Source organism: Danio rerio, chromosome 12, assembly GCF_052040795.2.
Source record: "Danio rerio strain M-AB ecotype USA chromosome 12, GRCz13ab, whole genome shotgun sequence".
Classification (NCBI taxonomy): Eukaryota; Metazoa; Chordata; class Actinopteri; order Cypriniformes; family Danionidae; genus Danio; species Danio rerio.
Window position 1 is genome coordinate 12,836,176 of NC_141032.1, and position 22,484 is coordinate 12,858,659.

The 22,484-nt window shown below is 35.6% G+C and overlaps 1 protein-coding gene across 2 annotated transcripts in view; it reads left to right on the forward strand.

Annotated features, from left to right (window-relative positions):
• The first annotated feature begins 11,379 nt into the window (after nucleotides 1-11,379).
• Nucleotides 11,380-22,484, forward strand: part of grid1b (glutamate receptor, ionotropic, delta 1b) — a 720,128-nt gene continuing 709,023 nt past the window's right edge. For both annotated transcript variants that reach the window (XM_087275946.1, XM_087275947.1), the window contains exons 1-2: nucleotides 11,380-11,729; nucleotides 17,869-18,024. In XM_087275946.1, coding sequence (XP_087132072.1) covers nucleotides 11,651-11,729; nucleotides 17,869-18,024 — 235 coding nt within the window. In that variant the 5' untranslated portion in view covers nucleotides 11,380-11,650. The remainder of the gene's footprint in view (nucleotides 11,730-17,868; nucleotides 18,025-22,484) is intronic.

A 22,484-nucleotide genomic window follows, 5' to 3' on the forward strand; every position in this document is an offset into this window, starting at 1 on the left:
AATCATAAACACGTGATCCTCTCGAAATTTGTTTATGAATAAACTTTAATTATGCTGAACTGGTGGTCTTCTTTCGGCCCAGACATGAGCCTGAAGTGGACAATAAACTGTACAATGGCAAAAGGGTGCCAAAGTTTCCAATTCATATATGGGCCACTTAATGCAAAGATTTGGCACTAATAGCAATTTGTAATCTGTATGTGAACTTAATGTCGCCTGTGTGGAAAATGGTAAATTTGGCCCAAATGACAGAGGACAAATGTGGGCCACAGTTGGTAAAAACATGGCATAGTCAGTTAAGGGTAATCTGGGTCTAAACCCAAAGTGGCTCACATGTGTAGGTGCAAATGTGGCCCAGTTATTATAAGACATATGTGGGCCACTTTTAGAAAATATCCGGCACAGTAAGCTCTGGCTAATGTGACTGTGAGCCTAAAGTGGCCCAGATGTGATGTGAGAAATGTGGCCCAATTATATTCAGACATATGTGGGCCACTTTTGGCAAATATCCAGCACAGTAAGCTTTGGCTAATGTGGCTGTGAGCCTAAAGTGGCCCAAATGTGATGTGACAAATGTGGCCCAATTATCTTCAGATATATGTGGGCTACTTTTAACAAATATTCGGCACAGTCAGCTCTGGCTATTGTGGCTGTGAGCCTAAAGTGGCCCAGATGTGATATGACAAATGTGGCCCAATTATATTCAGACATATGTGGGCCACTTCTGGCAAATATCCAGCACAGGAAGCTTTGGCTAATGTGGCTGTGAGCATAAAGTGGCCCACATGTGATGTGACAAATGTGGCCCAATTATCTTCAGACATATGTGGGCCACGTTTGGCAAATATCCAGCACAGTAAGCTTTGGCTAATGTGGCTGTGAGCCCAAAGTGGCCCAGATGTGATATGACAAACGTGGCCCAATTATCTTAACACATATGTGGGCCACTTTTGGCAACTATCCGGAACAGTAACCGCTGGCTAATGTGGCTGTGAGCCTAAAGTGGCCCAAATGTGATGTGACAAATGTGGCCCAATTATCTTCAGATATATGTGGGCTACTTTTAACAAATATTCGGCACAGTCAGCTCTGGCTATTGTGGCTGTGAGCCTAAAGTGGCCCAGATGTGATATGACAAATGTGGCCCAATTATATTCAGACATATGTGGGCCACTTCTGGCAAATATCTAGCACAGGAAGCTTTGGCTAATGTGGCTGTGAGCATAAAGTGGCCCACATGTGATGTGACAAATGTGGCCCAATTATCTTCAGACATATGTGGGCCACGTTTGGCAAATATCCAGCACAGTAAGCTTTGGCTAATGTGGCTGTGAGCCCAAAGTGGCCCAGATGTGATGTGACAAACGTGGCCCAATTATCTTAACACATATGTGGGCCACTTTTGGCAACTATCCGGCACAGTAACCGCTGGCTAATGTGGCTGTGAGCCCGAAGTGGCCCAGATGTGATATGGCAAATGTGGCCCAATTATCTTCAGATATATGTGGGCTACTTTTAACAAATATTCGGCACAGTCAGCTCCGGCTATTGTGGCTGTGAGCCTAAAGTGGCCCAGATGTGATATGACAAATGTGGCCCAATTATCTTTAGACATATGTGGGCCACTTTTGGCAAATATCCGGCACAGTAAGCTCTGGCTAATGTGGCTGTGAGCCCAAAGTGGCCCAGATGTGATATGACAAATGTGCCCCAATTATCTTCAGACATATGTGGGCCACTTTTGGCCAATATCTGACTCAGTAAGCTCTGGCTAATGTGGCTGTGAGCCTAAAGTGGCCCAAATGTGAAGTGACAAAAGTGGCCTAATTATCTTCAGACATATGTGGGCCACTTTTGGCAAATATCCGGCATAGTAAGCTCTGGCTAATGTGGCTGTGAGCTCAAAGTGCCCCAGATGTGATATGACAAATGTAGTCCAATCATCTTAAGATATTTGCGGGCTATTTTTTTCAAATATCCAGCACAGTCAGCTCTAGCTAATGTTGGTGAGAGCCTGAAGTGGCCCAGAGAAAATATGGAAAGGTGGCTCAGTTATCTTAAAGCATATGTGGGCCACTTTTGGCAAATATTCAGCACAGTAAACTCTGCCTATGTGGGTCAAATGCAAGTGTCTGGTATGTGCCGGATCTGGGCTAGAATAAAAGCAAATGTGGCCCAGAATAGTCAGTTCTGGTTTATTTGGTTGAGTTCTGGCTGTTATGTGGTATTGCTATAGCTCAATTGTGGCCCAGATATGGCAAACAGGAGCATACCGCCCAAGTGCCATCATGCGGAATGTGGGCCGGATGTAAGTGTTTGGTGTGGGCAGAATTTTATTTGTGAATATTGCTGTCTGGGTTGAGACCCAGAGCCTAGTGGATCTTCAGTCATGTCCACCTTTTTGGCTGAACCCACCACTCCTAGAAAAAAAAAAAGGTATAAAAAGCTGTCATTGCTTGGGTTACTTTTCAAAATGTGTGCTTTAGTATGTTTTAGGCACTATAAGCACCTTTTAAGCTATGGATCTCGTTAGGTACAAATGTGTGCATTTTAAAAAATGTAGCATCCCAGTGACAGCTTTTGTACCAATATTTCTGAGAGTGCGAACCTGGACCAAAGCCACCACCAGAGCCAACACTTGATGCAATTTTCTTCTTTAGTCCATTACAGAATATGAACAGGTGCACGAGGTGGCACCATCATCCATCTCTGAGGGTGTTCTTGTTGAGTTTGAGGGCATACAGCTGAAGGTATTCTGTGGCTGTTGCTCACGAAATGGTGTGAGGATTTGGATTAGGTCATAGCTCAAGGTCAGCATCACTTCTAGTTCTGGCCAGTTAAGTCTCCATCACATGGCTCTGTGAAACTTCATCATCTAGCTGTACTGCTTTTACTATGTCTTTTGGCTGTTTATCCAAATGCAAACTCAGAATCGGTTCACTGAAACCAAAAAAAAAAAAAAAAAATCTCCTGTCATGGTCTTTGTACTGTCTAAGTCTGCACTGTCATGTCTTTTGTATGATGATCTGTTTAGTGGCTGATGTAACCTAAATACTTGCTAATAACGGTGCTAACATACATAGGCCTACTGATACATGGACATTTGTCCTACTTAATTTCAAAAACAGAGGCGTCCGCATGCATTGCTACGCATGTTGACAACAAACCAGAACTAACAATAAGTCTTTTTAAGGGTTCTGATTGGCCATTATGACTTTATGGCTCAGAGATTATCAACACTAGTTGCTTTGGAATGTCATTGACAGTTTGACAGGGCATTTTTTTGTACTTTCATGTGGACAAAGGTTCTTCTATTTTATCCATGAACCTTTTTATTACAAATATATTACAAAAATACCATGTGGAATTGGCGTCTTACTGCCTCCTGATCCTTTGACATCACGTCTCTCTTTGGTTCACACTTTTTCCTGCACACCTACACTGGGAGCCCCATGCTCTGTTTTTGGCTGTCCCATCCTTTGGTGTTAATATTCTGTACACTCAAATGAAATTTACTATTTCTCAAACTACTTATTTAATAAGCTAAAATAACACAACTACTGAGTTTTTTTTTATGTCATCTTAATTGTTTTATGTTCAATCTTCCTAAATTTGCAAAAAATATGAAAAAAAAAAAAAAAGTTAACTTTATTCATGTTTTTTTCCAGCATTTTTTATGGTGTTTCATTGGTTTCCAATTCCACCATTGGGGCCCAACTCAAAAAAAAAATATTATTTTTTTTATTCAGTTGATAAAGTATTCTGCTAATGAGCTGAAAATGTGAATAAGGCATGTTAAATGCACTAGGTCCCCAGGAATGGATTTGAGAACCACTGGTCTACTGTGCAAAGCCAAAACGCTGGAGTTTTGTTTTAGACCGAAAATGGGTTATTGATATTTTTTGGCTTCTCTTTCATCATGGTATAACAATCTATTATGTTGCTTTTCTAATTTCCAGATTTCCTACCTGTTATTAATTGGCTGGACAACTTAAAACGTTTAAAGTCATTTTTATCAGTTCCACACTAGTGAGTTTGCCTTCGCAGGGCAGTGCTCTAGTTTCACCTTGGGCCTCCAAGCAAATTACTCCACCTCAGCCTGTTGAATTGCCTTCTGGAAACAGGGGGTACTATAATGGTTAATCAGTTTTATGGAACTTTTAGCTTGCACTTCTTTGTTTAGTCAAATGGATTTCGATTTACATTTTTGTACATTGTCCTTATACTTAAAAATGATATTCAAAACTGTTGGAACTGATATGATCCAAACTGTTCAATCTAAGATGAAAAGAGTTTGAATACAAATTTAAAATTCAACTTTAATGTGATTATTATATTGAAAACAAATATCAAAAAACATTTCTAAAAATGTACACTACCTGATGAAAGTCTTGTCGCCTATCCAAGTTTTAGAAATAACAAATAATAACTTGACTTTCAGTTGATCATTTGGTATCAGAAGTGGCTAATATTAAAGGCAAATGCCTCTAGGTTACACTTATTTTACCAAAACAAAATATAATCATGCCTTGATTTTTGATTATTTAATTAGGACAGTAAGGTTTGACTTTGCTTAAACAAAAGTTCTGTCACTTAACATAAATTATGTACAGTATAGAATATAAAGTCATGGTGCAGTGGAAAAATAATTGCTATTGTATAAGATAAGATATATATAAGATGCCTGCTCCATCTTACCCCAGACATGCTCAATGATGTTCATGTCTGGTGACTGGGCTGGCCAATCCTGTAGCACTTTGACCTTCTTTGCTTTCAGGAACTTTGATGTGGGGGCGGAAGTATAAGAAGGAGTGGGTATCTTGTTGAAGATTTTGCCCTCTTCTGTGATTTGAAATGTAATGGGCAGCACAAATGTCTTGATACCTCAGGCTGTTGATGTTGCCATCCACTCTGCAGATCTCTCGCATGCCCCCATAATAAATCTAACCCCAAAACCATAATTGTTCTTGGGTCCATGTGCGTTCCAGTAGGTCTTCTGCAGTTTTTGTGAGGATTGGGATGCAGTTAAACAGATGAATCGGAAAAATCTGCCTTCTGCCACTTTTCAAAACGATCAACTAGAAGTCAAGTTTTTGTTTGCCACTCTTACAACTGGATTGATGACAATACTTTTGTCAGGTAGTGTTATGATATTGTCATTAGCATTTATGTGAACATCCAGTGGATGTTGTTTGTGTACAATTTATAGATAATTATGGCTTGAAATTGCTCATTGCAACATTGTTTGTTTTAGGAGTGTGTGGAGAACTTTAAGTAAATACATAAATAAATAAATTATATTATTAAATAAAATATTATTAAACAACTTTATATTATTATTGTTATTATAAAACTATGCTATATTGCATAAGTACCTAATTAATTATTTGATTAATACTTCTTGTATGTAACACTGTTAAATCATGGTTCTTTATGTAATAATAAAAAATAATAATAATAAAGCATTCAGCTAAAGATGAATATCTATTTCTGGTTAAAGCTATGATTTCTTTAATTAATCATTAAAAAATATTCATTCATTCATTCATTTTCTTGTCGGCTTTGTCCCTTTAATAATCTGGTTTCGCCACAGCGGAATGAACCGCCAACTTATCCAGCAAGTTTTTACGCAGCGGATGCCCTTCCAGCCGCAACCCATCTTTGGGAAACATCCACACACACATTAACACACACACACACTCATACACTCTGCACAATTTAGCCTACCCAATTTACCTGTACCGCATGTTTTTTGGACTCTGGGGGAAACCAGAGCAACCGGAGGAAACCCATGTAAAGGCCGGGAGAACATGCAAACTCCACACAGAAACGCCAACTGAGCCGAGGCTCGAACCAGCGACCCAGCAACCTTCTTGCTGTGAGGCGACAGCACTACCTACTGCACCACTGCCTCGGCCATTAAAAATAAAAATATATATATTTCTTTATGAATATTTCTAATAAACATTCCTGCCTTTAAAATGTCCTTGTTTTGTTCTTCCAGTCATCTGCCATCCCACAGTCCTTTGATATACAGTACCTGCGGCATATAGCCAGGCTCAAGCCAGTGTGGTTACATTCATATGAGCCAACATTCCCCTCAGAGGGGACATTTAAACAATAGCCACAACATGTATAGCCACTGAAGCATGCTAAATATTCATTGTGAAATGGCACCCATTCAGATCTTTTTTTTTTTTTTTTTTTTTTTGAACAGGACCATTCATAGAAGCTCAACATGCCATGCAATACTGTCTCCATCCATTTGGTTCACATGACAATGTGATTGTCCATTCATCACTCACCAATGCCAAGAACTGTCACCCAGCATCACACAAAGGGTTCTGGGCTCTTTGGTTCTTGGGCTGATATTATATGACAATGTGTGAGCTAGTTGTGATTTGTTCGGTCCAGATATGAAGCCACAACACCCTCTGTGCCTGTTTAATTTAACACTTCAGTGGTGTTCACGATTGGAACAGTACCACAGTCACTTTAAAAAATGGATAGACAAGAAAGAAAATGGATTATCCAGTTAGTTTTAAAAGCTTAAAAAGTTAATTAAAGGGTAATTTATCTCAGCCACTGAATGTGTTGTTGTGGACTTAATTGGAAAGCTTTGTCTCGATAAAATAGCATATAAACAATTTTACTTGTTTACTTAATTTCACACAAAAAATAAGAGTCAAATTTAAAAAAAAAAAAAAACGCATTTATCATGTCTGTTTACTGAGACTGAAATTGTTTAAACAAAATTACAATTATTTTTATATTGCAGCTTAACACAGCACATTCCTACTTTAATGTGTAAAAAAAGTAATTTATTTCTGAGATAATAAAAGTTTAAAGCAGTTTTAAGCAGCCATTAACTTTTGTTACGCATACTGCTTTAAATGGTTATTTTTGGTTTTAATAGTTATTACTGATAGTTTTATTTATTTATTTATTTATTTACTTATTTATTTATTTATTTATATATTTATTTATTTAATTTTATTTTTATTACCATTTTGTTTGTTTATCAGCATTGTTAAACTGTAATGCATTTTGTATGTAATAATTATACATTCTTAATAAATAGATTTTGTATATATATATATATATATATATATATATATATATATATATATATATATATATATATATATATATATATATATATATATATATATATATATATACATCCACACACACACACAGTGCATCCAAAAAGTGTTCATAGCGCTTCACTTTTTTTTTTTTACATTTTTTATGTTACAGCCTTATTCCAAAATGGACTAAATTCATTTATTTCTCCAAAATTCTACACACAATATCCCATAATGACAATTTGAAAAATATTTCTTTAAATTGTTGCAAATTTATTAAATATAAAAAACCTAAAAAATCACAAGTATAGAAGTATTCACAGCCTTTGCCTTAAAGCTCTAAATTGAGCTCAGGTAAATTCAGTTTCCACTGATCATTCTTGAGATGTTTCAGCAGCTTATTTGGAGTTCATCTATGGTGAATTTAGTTGATTGGACATGATTTGAAAAAGCACACACCTCTCTTTATAAGGTCCCAGGGTTGACAGTGAATGTCATAGCACAAACCAAGGATGAAGACAAAGAAATTGTATATCTTCATAGACAGAATTATCTAGAGGCACAAGACTTGGGAAGGTTACAAAACATTACTGCTACTATGAAAGTTCCAATGAACAGCGACCTCCATTATTCGTAAGTGAAAGTTGTTTGGAACCTCCAGGACTCTTCCTAGAGCTGGTCGGCCATCTAGGCTGAGTGATCTGGGGAGAAGGGCCTTAGTGAGGGAGGTGATCAATAACTCAATGGTCACTCTGTCTGAGCTACAGCGTTCGTCTGTGGAGAACCTCACAGAAGGACAACCATCTGTGCAGCAATCCACCAATCAGGCCTACATGGTACAGTGGCCAGATGGAAGCCACTCCTCGCCTGGAATTTGCCAAAAGGCATCTGAAGGACTCTCAGACCATGAGAAACAAAACTCTCTTGTCTGATGAGAGTAAAATTGAACTCTTTGCAGTGAATGCCAGGTGTTACATTTAGAGAAAACCAGGTACCACTCGTCACCAGGGTAAAACCATCCCTGCAGTGAAGCATGGTGGTGGCAGCATCATGCTGTGTGGATGTTTTTCTGCAGCAGGAACTGGAAGACTAGTCAGGATATAGAAAGATGAATGCAGCAAAGAACAGAGACATCTTGAATAAAAACCTGCTTCAGAGTCCTTTTGACCCTAGACTGGGCTGACGTTTCATCTTCCAGCAGGACAATGACCCAAAGCACACTATAATATAAATATAATATAAAAGCAAAGCACTGTGAATACTTTTTGGATGCACTGTGTGTGTGTGTGTGTGTGTGTGTGTGTGTGTGTGTGTGTGCGTGTGTGTGTGTGTGTGTGTGCGTGCGTGCGTGCGTGCGTGCGTGCGTGCGTGCGTGTGTGTGTATAAAAAATATAAAAAAAGATAAAATAAATTCAAAGGATGTATATACATATTGTGTATATACACAGCTGAAGTCAGAATTAATAGCCCCGTTTTGATTTTATTTTTCTTTTTTAAATATTTCACAAATTATGTTTAACAGAGCCAGGAAATTTTTTAAGTATTTCTGATAATAATTTTTCTTCTAGGGAAAGTCTTATTTGTTTTATTTAACTAAAATATAAGCAGTTTATTTTTTTTTTAAACATTTTGAGATCAAAATTATGAGCCCCTTTAAATTTTAAATAATATCAAACAATAATAATAGCCCCTTTAAATAATCTTTTTCAATAGTCTACAGAACAAACCATTGTTATACAATATATTGCCTAATTCTCCTAACCTGCCTAGTTAACCAGTTTAGCCTAGTTAAGACTTTGAATGTCACTAAGCTGCATAGAAGTGTCTTGAAAAATATAAACAGGGGGGCTAATAATTCTGACTCAGACTTCAAATGTAAATTCTTTAGCAGCCAATAGACCACTTTATTTTATTTCTTAATGATCATGTGACACTAAAAAAGTGTGTAATGGTGCTGAACATTTGCCACATTACAATTTGTAATGTTTATAAGTCCATTATAAATACAGGGTTTAATGTATTTACACACACTACAATTAAAATTCTAATTAAAAGCTTTATTTCTATCAAATAAGTGTAACTCTTGTGAGACATCATTCAAAAACATTCAAATTAATTATGATTAATATTACAAAATAAAGAGGGACAGAGAATGATGAAAAGACCTTAGACAATCAATCACAACGAAAGCTTCAACATTTGTCTGCAAAAGTTTTATTCAGATCATATGCACATTAATTTACATAAATCAGTCCTTGGACTGGCATATGCATTTGATTTTCCCACTGATGTTAGTTGCACTCATATGGATATTTAATTCAGCTGGAGAACTCTATTACAGGCCTTCTTGCCCCATACACTCAGACATTAATCACAATATCGCCACAGGTTCCAAGCACTACCACAGCAACAACATTCACACGGGGATAGATAGATAGATAGATAGATAGATAGATAGATAGATAGATAGATAGATAGATAGATAGATAGATAGATAGATAGATAGATAGATAGATAGATAGATATTTTACCACTTAAATCCAATCCCATTCATAAGACAGATTTCCGAGTCGTGCCATCAAAACACAAAACACAAGATGTTCTTTCTTTTTGTCCTTTCTCAAATTGCGTCAAGGCAGCATACTATTCTTTGTATGCTTTGAATATTTCTAGACTGTATAATTAGATTATAAGAACTGTTTAAAGGATAAGTGAAACCCTGTGCCCGATGCAGATATGACATGAAAGAGAGCGTCCAGTGCTTGATGATAGCTGATCCATTGTAATTCTGTTCGTGACCGACAGAGCTCACGGGAGCTGTCCAACGGTGTGGTGCTGAAAGGGATCACATATACTTAACCAAACAATTAAGGGACATTTCTGTTCTCGTATTCAGCCGCAAGAAATATCCTTTAATTGTAAGAGTAAGAATATAATGTTTCTCCTCTGCTGATGAAATTCTCAGAGATGTGCAGTAGAAAAGCCAGTCCTGTTCTTGAACTTTCCTTCACTTTCTGCTCCATAAATCAAATGGCTCCCATTTCAAAACTGGTTTGATATCAACATTGTAAAACGTTTCGGTGCACAGAAAACGCTATGATGAAATGAAAAGAAAAAAAGAGAGAGAAACAATAATGAAAATAAATTAAGTCATTGCACTTTTCATTAGTACAGCATCTTATAGACAATTAAACTAATAAATCACCTTTAGCTTTCTAATTTTGTCTTATTAAATCAAGTTTTGACATTAATAAAATCAGTTCAGTTTTGCTACTGCATGTTTATAGTGATGCATGTAAAAACAAAACGTAATATATAGATGAATGAAATACAGAAAATGGAATTTTGTGAAAACTGCAGTATATTGTACGAGCCCGAAGTGATGATCGTCTCCGCAACACGTCCTCACAATTTAAACACCATGTCTGAATGAAACCATGTACACATAGAGAAATACGCCTTGTGTGGAGAATTCCACCGACTGACAGCGGCGCTCCGTCTCGCGCCGTGGAAAGGTCGATTCATCTTCGTGAAATTGCACAGCGTCTAAATGCAGGCTGCTTCATAATCCAGTCCAAATGTAACAGTGAAACACAATGTACGATTAAAAAGAAAGTTATCGAGTCCTTGTGTGCGCGGCACAATACATCCACATTCATCTCTCCGTTTGAAAGTCACTGTGAATGTAGCATCTTCGTTGACAGCTGCATGCATGTATACTAACTGAAATTCAACACTGAGTAAAATCATCAGCCAAAAGAGAATGAATCAACAGTACACCGGAACACTCAAAAGAAAGTTACCGCTAGGTTCGAAGACCCGGTGAAACGCCGGCTTTCCACATTACTGTCCACAGCCTTTCCCATCCGTTCACAAAGGAATTCAACGTAAATGTCTTGATTTTAAAACGCGCATATTGTGTCTAATCAAAGAAACGAAAATGAAAAAAGACCAAAGCAGAGGAGAGGTGTCTCGTTTCCAAAAGTTAAACTTAAAAACACTATGCTTATGGCGAAAATCGACTGAGGATGGTAAAACGCGATAGAATAGTCAATATGATGTTTATTTACCGAGACTGAAATTTAAAATAAACATAACAGACGGAGGGTAAAATCTGTAACGTCCTCTTAACGCAGCTGCGTGTATGTTTAGCTTTCTCCGGCTTCGCGCCGAATTCCATCTCTCTCCGCGCGCGCGCTCGAGCTCTCTCTCTGGAACGAGCGAACAATCCAGCGAGCGCGCGCGCGCGGGGGTGTCCCTCCTCCGCAGTTTGGAGTTTGTGATGTGTCTCAGACTCCGCGAGCGCCGCGCGAGAGCGAGACCTGCGGAGACAACGCGCCGGATCCTGAAGCGACCGTTACCCTCCAACAGGCGACCTGCCTTTCTCCTTCCCGATTTCCCTTACAGTGTTTCTCACACACTAGCCCTTTCCTTCAACGCCGCCACACTTTTTTGGTTTATCACAGGTGCATTTGCGCACCTTTGACGTACTTTTCTCACTCATTGGGAATTAACGGACATCTGAGGATCGTGTGGATGCGCGGCTTTGGAAAGACGCGAAGATGGAATTGCTGATAATATGCCTTTCTTTTGGAATATTGCAGTGCAGTTCGGCGGGAGCCGACTCCATCATTCACATCGGTAAGGAGTCAGCTGTTAAAAGCCTTTTATTTTTTTGCAAATGATAACCAATGCGCCATCCAGAACGAGGACTCTTAGGGAAGTGTGTTGTAGGGGTCGGTGGGAAATGTCCATTGTAAATAAGCACTGAAAATGCGTCCTGCTCATCGGGCTGAATATCAATTGAGCAGACCACTTGTGATGATAACGTCTCTCTTGTTCAGATTGGCGGTAGATCCATTGCATTGACACATGCATGGACAAGACTAGTCTAATGCCTGTCTTGTTGTTGACGAGGAAGGCATAAATTGTGTAAATCGCAGATTTCAGGTAAGTTGGAAAACAGGAGGCGTCTGTCATAAGGCAAAGTATAAGCCAATGTGTGTGGGTTGCTCTCCCCCTCCCATCTATAAGATTGAACTTTGTATAGAACGTGAGGGAAATCTTAATAAAGGATGCTGAAGTAAATAAATGACAAGGGGACAAATGCTTATTCTTGGCTATCCCAGGCCGTAAATGTCATCTTAACCAATCCCCTTTGCATGTGCCGGACACCCTGTGCATTCTGATTATCTCGCCAAACGTGAGGAAATAAAGATTTTGGCTCTCAAACAGCAACAGAGAAGAGGAATAGAGGGGAGGCTGGAGGGTGGCTGTGGCTCTCATCGGTTGTCATGAAGAACTCAAATCTAAACCTTGCCTCTCATTTCAAAAAGATTTATACCTTTCTAAATCTGTTGTCCACTCAGTTAAAGCCACCATGTTTATTTATTGTTTAAGATCTGCAGTAGCATTGTCATCAAACTGGCCTTCATCAAAACTACTGTCTCAGAATCAAATCAGTGATTTGTGTGATCAAGAGTGACACAGTTGTTGTTTTATACTGTGTATATTTATCCAAACTTTTAGCTTTAACAAATCAGAATTATTTTATGAGTTATGCACTTTGCTGGTCAATATATTGACCAAGACTTTGGAGATTATTCAGGAAAGCAGTTATAAAAGCATTCAATTGTGTATTTACTTTGGTGGATGCAGTATGCAGTGCAGAAAAATCCTTTGAGATGTTATGTACAGAATAACTTCAGCCTTTTACTACCAGTTGCATAGGTATAGGCCGAAACACTCACCTTTTGAGATGAGGTCATCTGATATTTTTATCCGAAGCTCTTGCTTTTGAGTGTGGATCTGTGACAGTGTAATAGGCAGGTGCACAACTCTGGTGAAATAACAAATTCCAGCCTCTCCAGTGCCCAATGCTTCCACTTTGTCGCATCCGCTCACCTTATCATCTTGACCAAATTTGGCTCCGAAAGGCAAAAGAAAAATAAGCCCGTCCATTGAATGAAGAGGGTGACGTGAAGTGATTTTCAGGGTGGTGCAGTGATTTACAGAGGCAACGGACATCCAAAACTGGTAATTGGAAGGCTAGTACAGGCAGTGTGGATCAGGGCTGCTCTCACTGGCAACTAGGATGAACAGATGCGACACCCCTATTTCTGCTAAATAAGATGAACACTGCAGCGATACATCAACCAGATTTTACCTGTCTACCTGCCCATCCTATTGGGCTTCACTAACATGGTACATTTTGGTCACACACAAAAGAAGCTTTTCAATTTCTCTCATTTATTTCTAAATGTCAAGCTTTAACACGCTAATCTACATAAAACTTGCTGCACACTTTTACTGTCAGTCATTTTAATACGAATGAATGGATCATCAATTAAGGATGTTTGGTTGTATTGGTGGTTTTTGACTATATTGCTGTAGTTTATTCTACTATCAAAGCAAATACTTTTTTGCAGATTGAACCTGCTGGGATCTTACTACGGTATATTTCAAAACACTTTTTCTGTTTTTGAGGAGGGATACAGTATGGGTAAAGACAGGGACCGATTCGGTGATATAGTTAGAATTAATATTGAGTTAAAGGGCACATTACAGAAGTTATAAAAATAGCTATTAAAATTGTAATGTGAGACACATATTGTATATACATATTAAGTGCATTGCAACAAGTTATTAAATCGGATGTTAGCGCAACTCAACCAACATCACTGGCTTAATACAAAGAGGATGAATTAAATCTAAAAAATAGAATATTATTTATTTTATAATATTTATAAAATATTATAATACAAATAACAATTAAATTCACAAAATGTTATATACACTGACAACATACTAAATTAAATTTAACTGTATAGTTTAATATTATAGACTCATTTTTTTGTCAGAATAAAATGACAAAATATGAGTAACATACAGTAATGTCCCATCCTCAATCAGCAGATTTACTTTATGTAAAAATGAAAACACACCTACAGTTTCTTGGTCTGAAATGTTTAACATTTATAAGAGAGTAAGTACATCAAGGGTGTTTTATATGTACTGAGCATCAATTAGCTTGCAGGAAAAAGTTGAAAGCCTTTACTGCATGGTAAATCTTATTTTCCATATCAAGCTATGAAAGTGTTGAGATATTTCACTTTAAAGACCAGGAATGGGACTTATTCTTTGTCATAAAAGTGATATTACTGAACACACACACACACACACACACACACACACACACACATACACACACACACACACACACACACACACACGCATACACACACACACACACACACATATATATATATATATATATATATATATATATATATATATATATATATATATATATATATATATATATATATATATACAACGATTCAACAATTAACCAATTCACAATTAACCGCGATTTAATTCGTCATGGTTTATTAATCGTAAAGGCTTCTCAACATCGTGCTTCTGCTTGAAACAAAACTGCTGCAACTAAACAAAGTTACGCCAGCTGTGCGCTAGTTTGAAGTTCCTAGCTTGTATACCAAGACTAATACGCATGCACATTGTATTAACTAGGCAGGATAGGGTAATTAGGCAAATCACTGTAATGATGGTTTGTTCTTTAGACAATCGAAAAATGTTAGAGCTTAAAGGGACTACTAATTTTGATCTTAAAATAGCTTTAAAAAACGAATAATTGCTTTTATTCTATCTGAAGTAAAACAAATAATGCCGCATTCAGACTACATGGTTTTCAAAGTTGTCATATTACAAATGTTTTCACACTGCATGACTATCTGGCCTAGCGTTTTGTCGCTGCTTTGTTTACACTGCAAGATGTATCGGCGACAGGCTTTCACATTGCATGACTACAATAGGAAGAATCGCCAACAACTTCGTCCAAACTATGTTTAACAGCCAAAAACACATAGTATATCTTTTGTTATTAACTACATAATGAGAAAGAAGCCTTTAATGGAGTAGAAAATTTACATATTTACTCCCCTGGGTTTGAAGGGAGCAATTTCTCCTCAACTTTCTTTTTTAACTTTCTGTATAAAACATCAAACCGACACGGGTGCTTCTGTCAAACCTCCACTAGTTTTTCCTTCATTTCTTGGGTCCCAATAATCCGAAAATGAGCGCTTTTAACTTCTTCCTCAACCTCCCGCTGGCCTGCAGGTATACACACACACAAGTGAATGCTGCTCTCTCATTGGCTGTAGGCGATCCCTGATGTTATTTTCAGTCAGAACTCATTTCACACGGCATGATTTGAATCGCCGACAGCTCCAGATATTTAGCACGGCAAATATCTCACAGGCATCGGTGCTCATTGTCGATTCTCTCAGATCACGTCTGTGATAGTTCATACTGTGTGATTGTCACTTACCTGCACGAGCACCGATTTGCCTGTGATTTCTTACTGTGCGTTTAGACTGAAGGCGGCGAGATCAAAGTTCACTCAAAATTTGCTACATTGATTAAAAGGGGCCGTTGCAGCATATCAGCATAAAAAAACGGCTTTCTAGCATGAAAATGTTGAGTGCATTTTATCGAATTAATTTGACTATGGAAGATACGGTGCAACCGTAATACTATAACCTTTTGGGAACAACTGTGGTCAGAACCAAAGTTCTCTGGAATCCTCTCAAGCGGTGCACTTCTACATTATGTATTCAACATCTGTATTATTTGATTACTGAGCCACAAGAAACAACACGTTAAAATATGAGAAGTTTTCATGTGATTTTTCTTAACTAGTACTGTTTTGAAGTTAATCGATTCATAATATAATAGCGTAGTAACTGTGATTATTTCTTAGACTTAATCGTATACCAAAATCTATAATCGTTGCATCACATATATACGATTAAATTTAGAATTAGTAGCTCCCCTTTGATTTTTTTCTCTTTTAAATATTTCCCAAAAGATGTTTAACAGAGCAAGGGAATTTTCACAGTATGTCAGTGTGATAATATTGTTTTCTTCTGGATAAAGTCTTATTTGTTTTATTTCAGGTGGATTAAAAGCAATTTTTAGTTTTTTAAATGCAATTTTAAGGTCAAAATTATTAGCCCCTTTAAACTATATTTTTTTCGATAGTCTACAAAACAAACCTACTTAAGCCTTTAAAAGTCACTTTAAGCTGCATAGAAGTTTCTTAAAAAATATCTAGTATATATATATATATATATATATATATATATATATATATATATATATATATATATATATATATATATATATATATATATATATATATATATATATATATGAGCAATTCCAGCGTTATGGATGTGACATTTGCAGTAAAAACTCAAAATATAAATTCACATAGAGAGAATTTGTACATTATATTGAAACTTTTGTTTATATTTTCCAGAACAACTGACCACAGAGTTAAGGGACCAGAAAAATATTAATCTGTAAACATGTTTTGTACTTCAAATGTGGGGAAAAAAAACATGCTTTATGGATGTGACAAAAAAAAGTCTGCAGGTTTAAGGTATACAATATTCTTTGTAGAAATTCTGGGAATTAAACTGCACAAACCAAAAGAAACAATGATAATCAAAAGGACAAGAGTTGGCTCTCAAATAAACAAAAATGATTGGTTTTATTTTATTTAATATTTTCACATTTACGAGGAAAAAATGTCGTTATGGATGTGAAATGTGAAATTGCCACTTCTGTGACTTTAGGGAATCAAATAGAATAATTTGAAAACATTGACAGAGACATTTTTGAGTATTTCTAAAAATGTTAAATACTTGCCTACCCAAAAAACCCAGAAACAGTTTACATATTTTTGGTGATTTTTTTTTTCTTTCATGGGAAGGTTGACATTTGCATGGAATTGCTCATGTATATATATATATATATATATATATATATATATATATATATATATATATATATATATATATATATATATATATATATATATATATATATATATATATATGAGAACAAAGAACATGTATGCATGTCATATCAACTCTGCAGTGTTTCTTTTCTGAATTATTCAGTTTTTGATTGAATCATTTAATTCAATGATTCAGTTATCCATCCAGAAACACACAAGTAATCCCACTCATAATCAGAAAATAATAAAACAAACTTTTGTAATGTATAAAAGAAATAAGGGCTAAATATAAACAGAGCTGCCTAACACAAAACTGTTTTGCACTAATACAGTTTTGATTCTTTATTCATTTGACTCTTTTTAAGCAATAAAGACTGGAAATTATACAAGTGCAGTTGAACATTTATGGCACTAAAATTCGAAATTGCAAGACTATCACAGCTTCTTTTTAATTTTTGAAATAATCTCTACTATATGAGGAAGCTGTCTGACATTTAAATGATTCAGCAGCACCGTTTAACTCATCAGCATTAAACAGTCCTTGTTGAGCGCTGAAATAAACACAAGCATCTTGTTTTGACACTGATCTCAAGACAAAAGCGTCCTCGTTGTTTTGCTGTATAAACAGTAACAAAAAAAGCAGGTGTCCTTGTATTAAATATATACTCTGTTAAACAATCAACAGTTCATATTGAGCCCCGAGGATGGGTTTCTGTCGCTCGGCAGGTGCTAGAAATGTCAAGGTCATGCGTTTGATCCAAGAGAAAACACACGTGGATAGAAAATAAGTACCTAGGATGTGCTTTTAAGCAGCTCTTGGTTAATTCAAATGTTTGCAAATAACAGACCTTTGAGCAAGATGAACCAAGCGAGCGAATTGCCCTTTGTATGCAAATTGGCAATTGCTTTCTAAGCTCCACTAAGACTCAGATAACTATCTGCACATGCCCGCAGGTGCCATTTTTGAGGAGAACGCAGCACGGGATGATGAGGTGTTTCAGTTGGCGATCTCTGACCTCAGCCTCAACGATGACATTTTGCAGAGCGAGAAAATCACCCACTCCATAAAATATATCGAGCCCAACAACCCCTTTCAGGCAGTGCAGGAAGGTAAGTGAATCACTGTGTTATTTCTCTTGACTCTCTCGAACCGCATCATTCCCTGACGTCTGTGTGAATATGCGAAAAAACAGATATGACATGCAAGTTGTTGTCTGGCGGTTTGAATAACTCTCCAACAAGACATTTAAAGTCGAAATGACGTACATCGCCGGGGTTTCTGCTTTTGTTCAGAGCTTGCTTACGGCAACCAAAGATGTCTCGGAAATGTATGTGTATTTGCTTAAAAGCCGAATGAAAGGTGACATTTGGTTTCAAAGGCTTCCACCTGAAGCTTCCCCACTTCTGTGAAAGAAGAGCTAGGTGGAGGTATTGAGTCAAGCTGGACTCAATAACAATTTTCCACATAATTGCGGTTGAGTGCTTTGAAGCCTGAGCTTTCCAAAAGATCATTTTTGAAAGGCGAACAGAAAGAGAATGTCTTCTTGTGAATGGGCTAATGGCAGTTAATGATGCTGGGAGTGAAGACGAAGATGATGGCCATGATTATTTCCGTTACAAAATATCCTCCATCACAATATTCTGTGTTGTTTTTTTTTAGGGGGAAAGGAAGAAAAAGAATAAAACAAACTATATATACTGTATCTCACTGGGATCAATCTAAGTGAGCTATTGATGTTGATATAGTGTAGTATTTGCTGAGGTTTTTGTCTTTTTTTCCCTCTACTATTACAGACACCTTTATCAACTGGTCTCCAATCATTGAGTACTCACTTGTTTTGTCAGTCTGTTTTCCACAGTTCTTTGCTTTCAGTGTAATAGGTGTCTTTCAGGCTGGTTTGGTGAGGTGTTTTATTTCCCAGATGTCACCATGTCAACCTAAGGAATAACACTAGCGCACTTGGAGAACATCCTTACTCTGACAGTCGAGCATTGCATCTAGAATTGAACTTGGTGTATGTTGATTTGTTTCACAAACAAGGGAAAATTCATCACAGCGTCTGACTGATATATTTAGGGAAATATATCATTTTTAAAACCTAGAATTGTTGATGGTTATGAAATGTCTTTATGGCAAAAAAAACTACTATTGTTTAAAATGTAGTTTAGATTAGTTTATATTATTATTGTTTTGTTTACCCAGGTGCCTAAAACTAACACAAACACATACGAAGAGTTCAGATGCAAAAACATTTGAGTGCCATCTGAAGATTTCTCCTAAAATTATCATTTTTCTCAGGCTACCGTGAAAAAGTTAAGTAATTTCCCTTTAATATGAATTAATATGTTATTTCCATGGCCTTTAATCTGAAATTAGTGAACATAAATACTAGAGTCTTGGAAAAATGCTCATTATAGCAGAAAATTTCAGATGACACTGAAATTTTGACACTGAAATCGCGGTTAATTGTGAATTGGTTAATTGCTGTATATATAATTGTTGTATATATATATATATATATATATATATATATATATATATATATATATATAATTTATTTCTTTATTATAAAGTGTATATATATATAATTTATTTTTCAAACATTTCCCAAGTGATTTTGACAGAGCATATTTTTTTATTATTATTAATTCAGTTTTTTTTCTTTCTTCTGAATGAAGTCTGATTTGATTTAGTTTGGCTGGAATAAAAACAGTTTAAAATAAATATAATAGTTGATTTTTAAGGTCAACATTATTTGCTCTCTGAACAAATATGTTTAGTTTTTCATTGAACACACAGTCATTAATGTCCAGTCACTTGCCTAATTAACCTAACCCACCTAGTTAGCCTAATTAACCTAGTTAAGCTTTTAAATTGCGCCTTAAATGTAACACTAGTGTCTTGCAAAAAAGCTAATAAAAAATTATATATTAACATCATGGCAAAGACAAAATAAATAATTTATCAAAACTATTAATATTTAATCTATTAAGCTATTATGTTATGTATATTTATATATTCTTAAGTGTTTATTTTATATATTTATAATATTAATTATAATATTAAGCTAAAACTATTATGTGTTGTAAAAAAATCTTCTCTCTATTAAACCACTTGGGAAATATTTGGAAACTGAGGCATTCCACAGCAGGAAATGTATATTTTGTAATAATAACAGTTATCTGTATTTAAACGTATTACATTAAAAAAAAAAAAAAAAAAACACAATAATTAAATTTTATGATTAAAAATTATTACCAAAACAATGGATAAAACTGCCAATGCTTCTAATGTTTTTTTTGGTGCCATTGAACCTTTATTTCTGTCATAATTAGGGCAAGACATAATTTGCGGACATTTTTTTATATTTTTGCACAGAATTTTGTAAAAAAAAAAAAAAAAAAAACATCTGCGGATTTATGTGGAATGATTTTGGGAGTATCGTAACTAAAAACGTAATAAATGAAGTAAAGACATGATCATTTTATTTTTTTTAATTTAATGCATACAGTGCAGATCCAATTTGATCCACTTCTTTTATAAACAAAACAAGTCAAAGCAGTATATCTACTAAAAGACAAACTGTATTGTAAATAAATGATATGACCATTTTTATATCAGTCAACAATACTACTGAAATGTAGTTAAAAACTGAATAAATACAAATGTACACACATTTACACAAGTAAATAAATAGACTCAATAATTATCCAAAAATCTACAGATTTCTGCACACACAGATTCCAAGTGGGCCTAATCATAACCTACCATTGTCTAGTCTTGCTGGGTCTTCTGCATAAATGTGTTGTCATGGTGGTGTGGTTGAAATGCAAGGCAGTGTGCAAGCACCTAAGCGCAGTGATGCTGTGCTCTCTGGACTGAATACCCTGTTGATTTTGGCTTTGTGAAAAGATTCCAGACCATTCAAGTCAGCCAATGGAGTTCTTTTTAGTGGTCACAGTTGCCATCTCAAAATGGTAACAGTAGCCCACATTGTGTCATGGGTTGTGCTGGAGGAAAGCATTGGGGCTCGTTTTATTAAGCAGCAATGGAACTTTTTTCATTCTGCGGTCTTAAAGGCTGAATCTCACAAGTCTGTCAAGCGTGTGTTGAGGTCACAAAACTAATAAAAATAAGGTAAATATATATTTATGACATTTATTTTATGCCAAAAGCCTATTTTAGGACAAAAACGCATCACAGACGGATGGATAGATAGATAGATAGATAGATAGATAGATAGATAGATAGATAGATAGATAGATAGATAGATAGATAGATAGATAGATAGATAGATAGATAGATAGATAGGCTTTTTATTTATTTATTTTTTATTTTTTATTTTTTATTTGAATGTGGTCAAAAACCAGGCAAATGAAATTGGCAAAAAAGTAAAAATCGAATTCAAAGCTTTGTCATTGCAACAACAAAAAAAAAAAGCATTTTATTTAAAATTTAAATGCAGTAGAATAGAGTTAAACTCAAATATGACTATATTACAGTTTTAAAATCTCATTTCTTAGTAGTAATATAGAACCACACATAAAGGTAGAAGCATATTAATGTATTAAGTTCTCTGTGGCATCTGTGGCTGGTATGTGGTGCTAATTTTACCCTTTTTCACCTTGAGAAAGTAATTACATTTAATTTGTCTTATTTGTACCCTGTACAGACTAACATAATGTAGTCAAATAGACTATAAAGGAATCATCTTCTGGTATGACTTGGAGGTTAGCATCAATAATACAAGACGTTCCTGTGAATTGTTCATTATTTCAGTGCCTGTTGCCTGAATCTATTGCCTGAAGTTGATCTTAGATTAATATATGCCCCCCTTTTGATTTTATTATTACTTGCTGCATACTTTATAATTGACAAATGTGTTATACTTTCATACCGTATCCTCAGGCTCTCATTTTATACTCTGCATTAAGTGCATGTCTACAGAAACAAATAGAAAAGGTGTAATGAATCTCCTCAAATTAATCCCACAAGGTCTTTCGTGATGTCTGAGATGTCAGTGAAGATTTGGAGCTTTACCTGAACTGTCTGCTTTCACAAGCGAGTGTTAAATGCAGCAAAACTCTCCTTAAATGCAGATAGGGACTTCCTGTAACACACACATATATATATATATATATATATATATATATATATATATATATATATATATATATATATATATATATATATATATATATATATATATATATATATATATATATATTTCCAAAAAGTATAAAATATATTTCCAAAAAAAGTTTGTTTTTATACTGGTTAATATTATTCAATACACTGTAAAAAATGTTACTTAGATCTAACTTATAAAAAGTGAGGCAAGTGGTTGCATCGGACGTTTTAGGTTGATTCAACTTCCAGCCTTTTTTAAGTATTTTAAACACTAAAACATTGCTTAAAACAAATGCAATAAAATTAAGTTGAGCCAAATAATATTTCTAAAATTACTCAAATCAGATAAACTTACTTTTTTTGTTAAACTTAACTTACTTATACATTGCTATATGTTGACTGTACTCATTTTAATTAAGTATTATGAACTTAATGATCT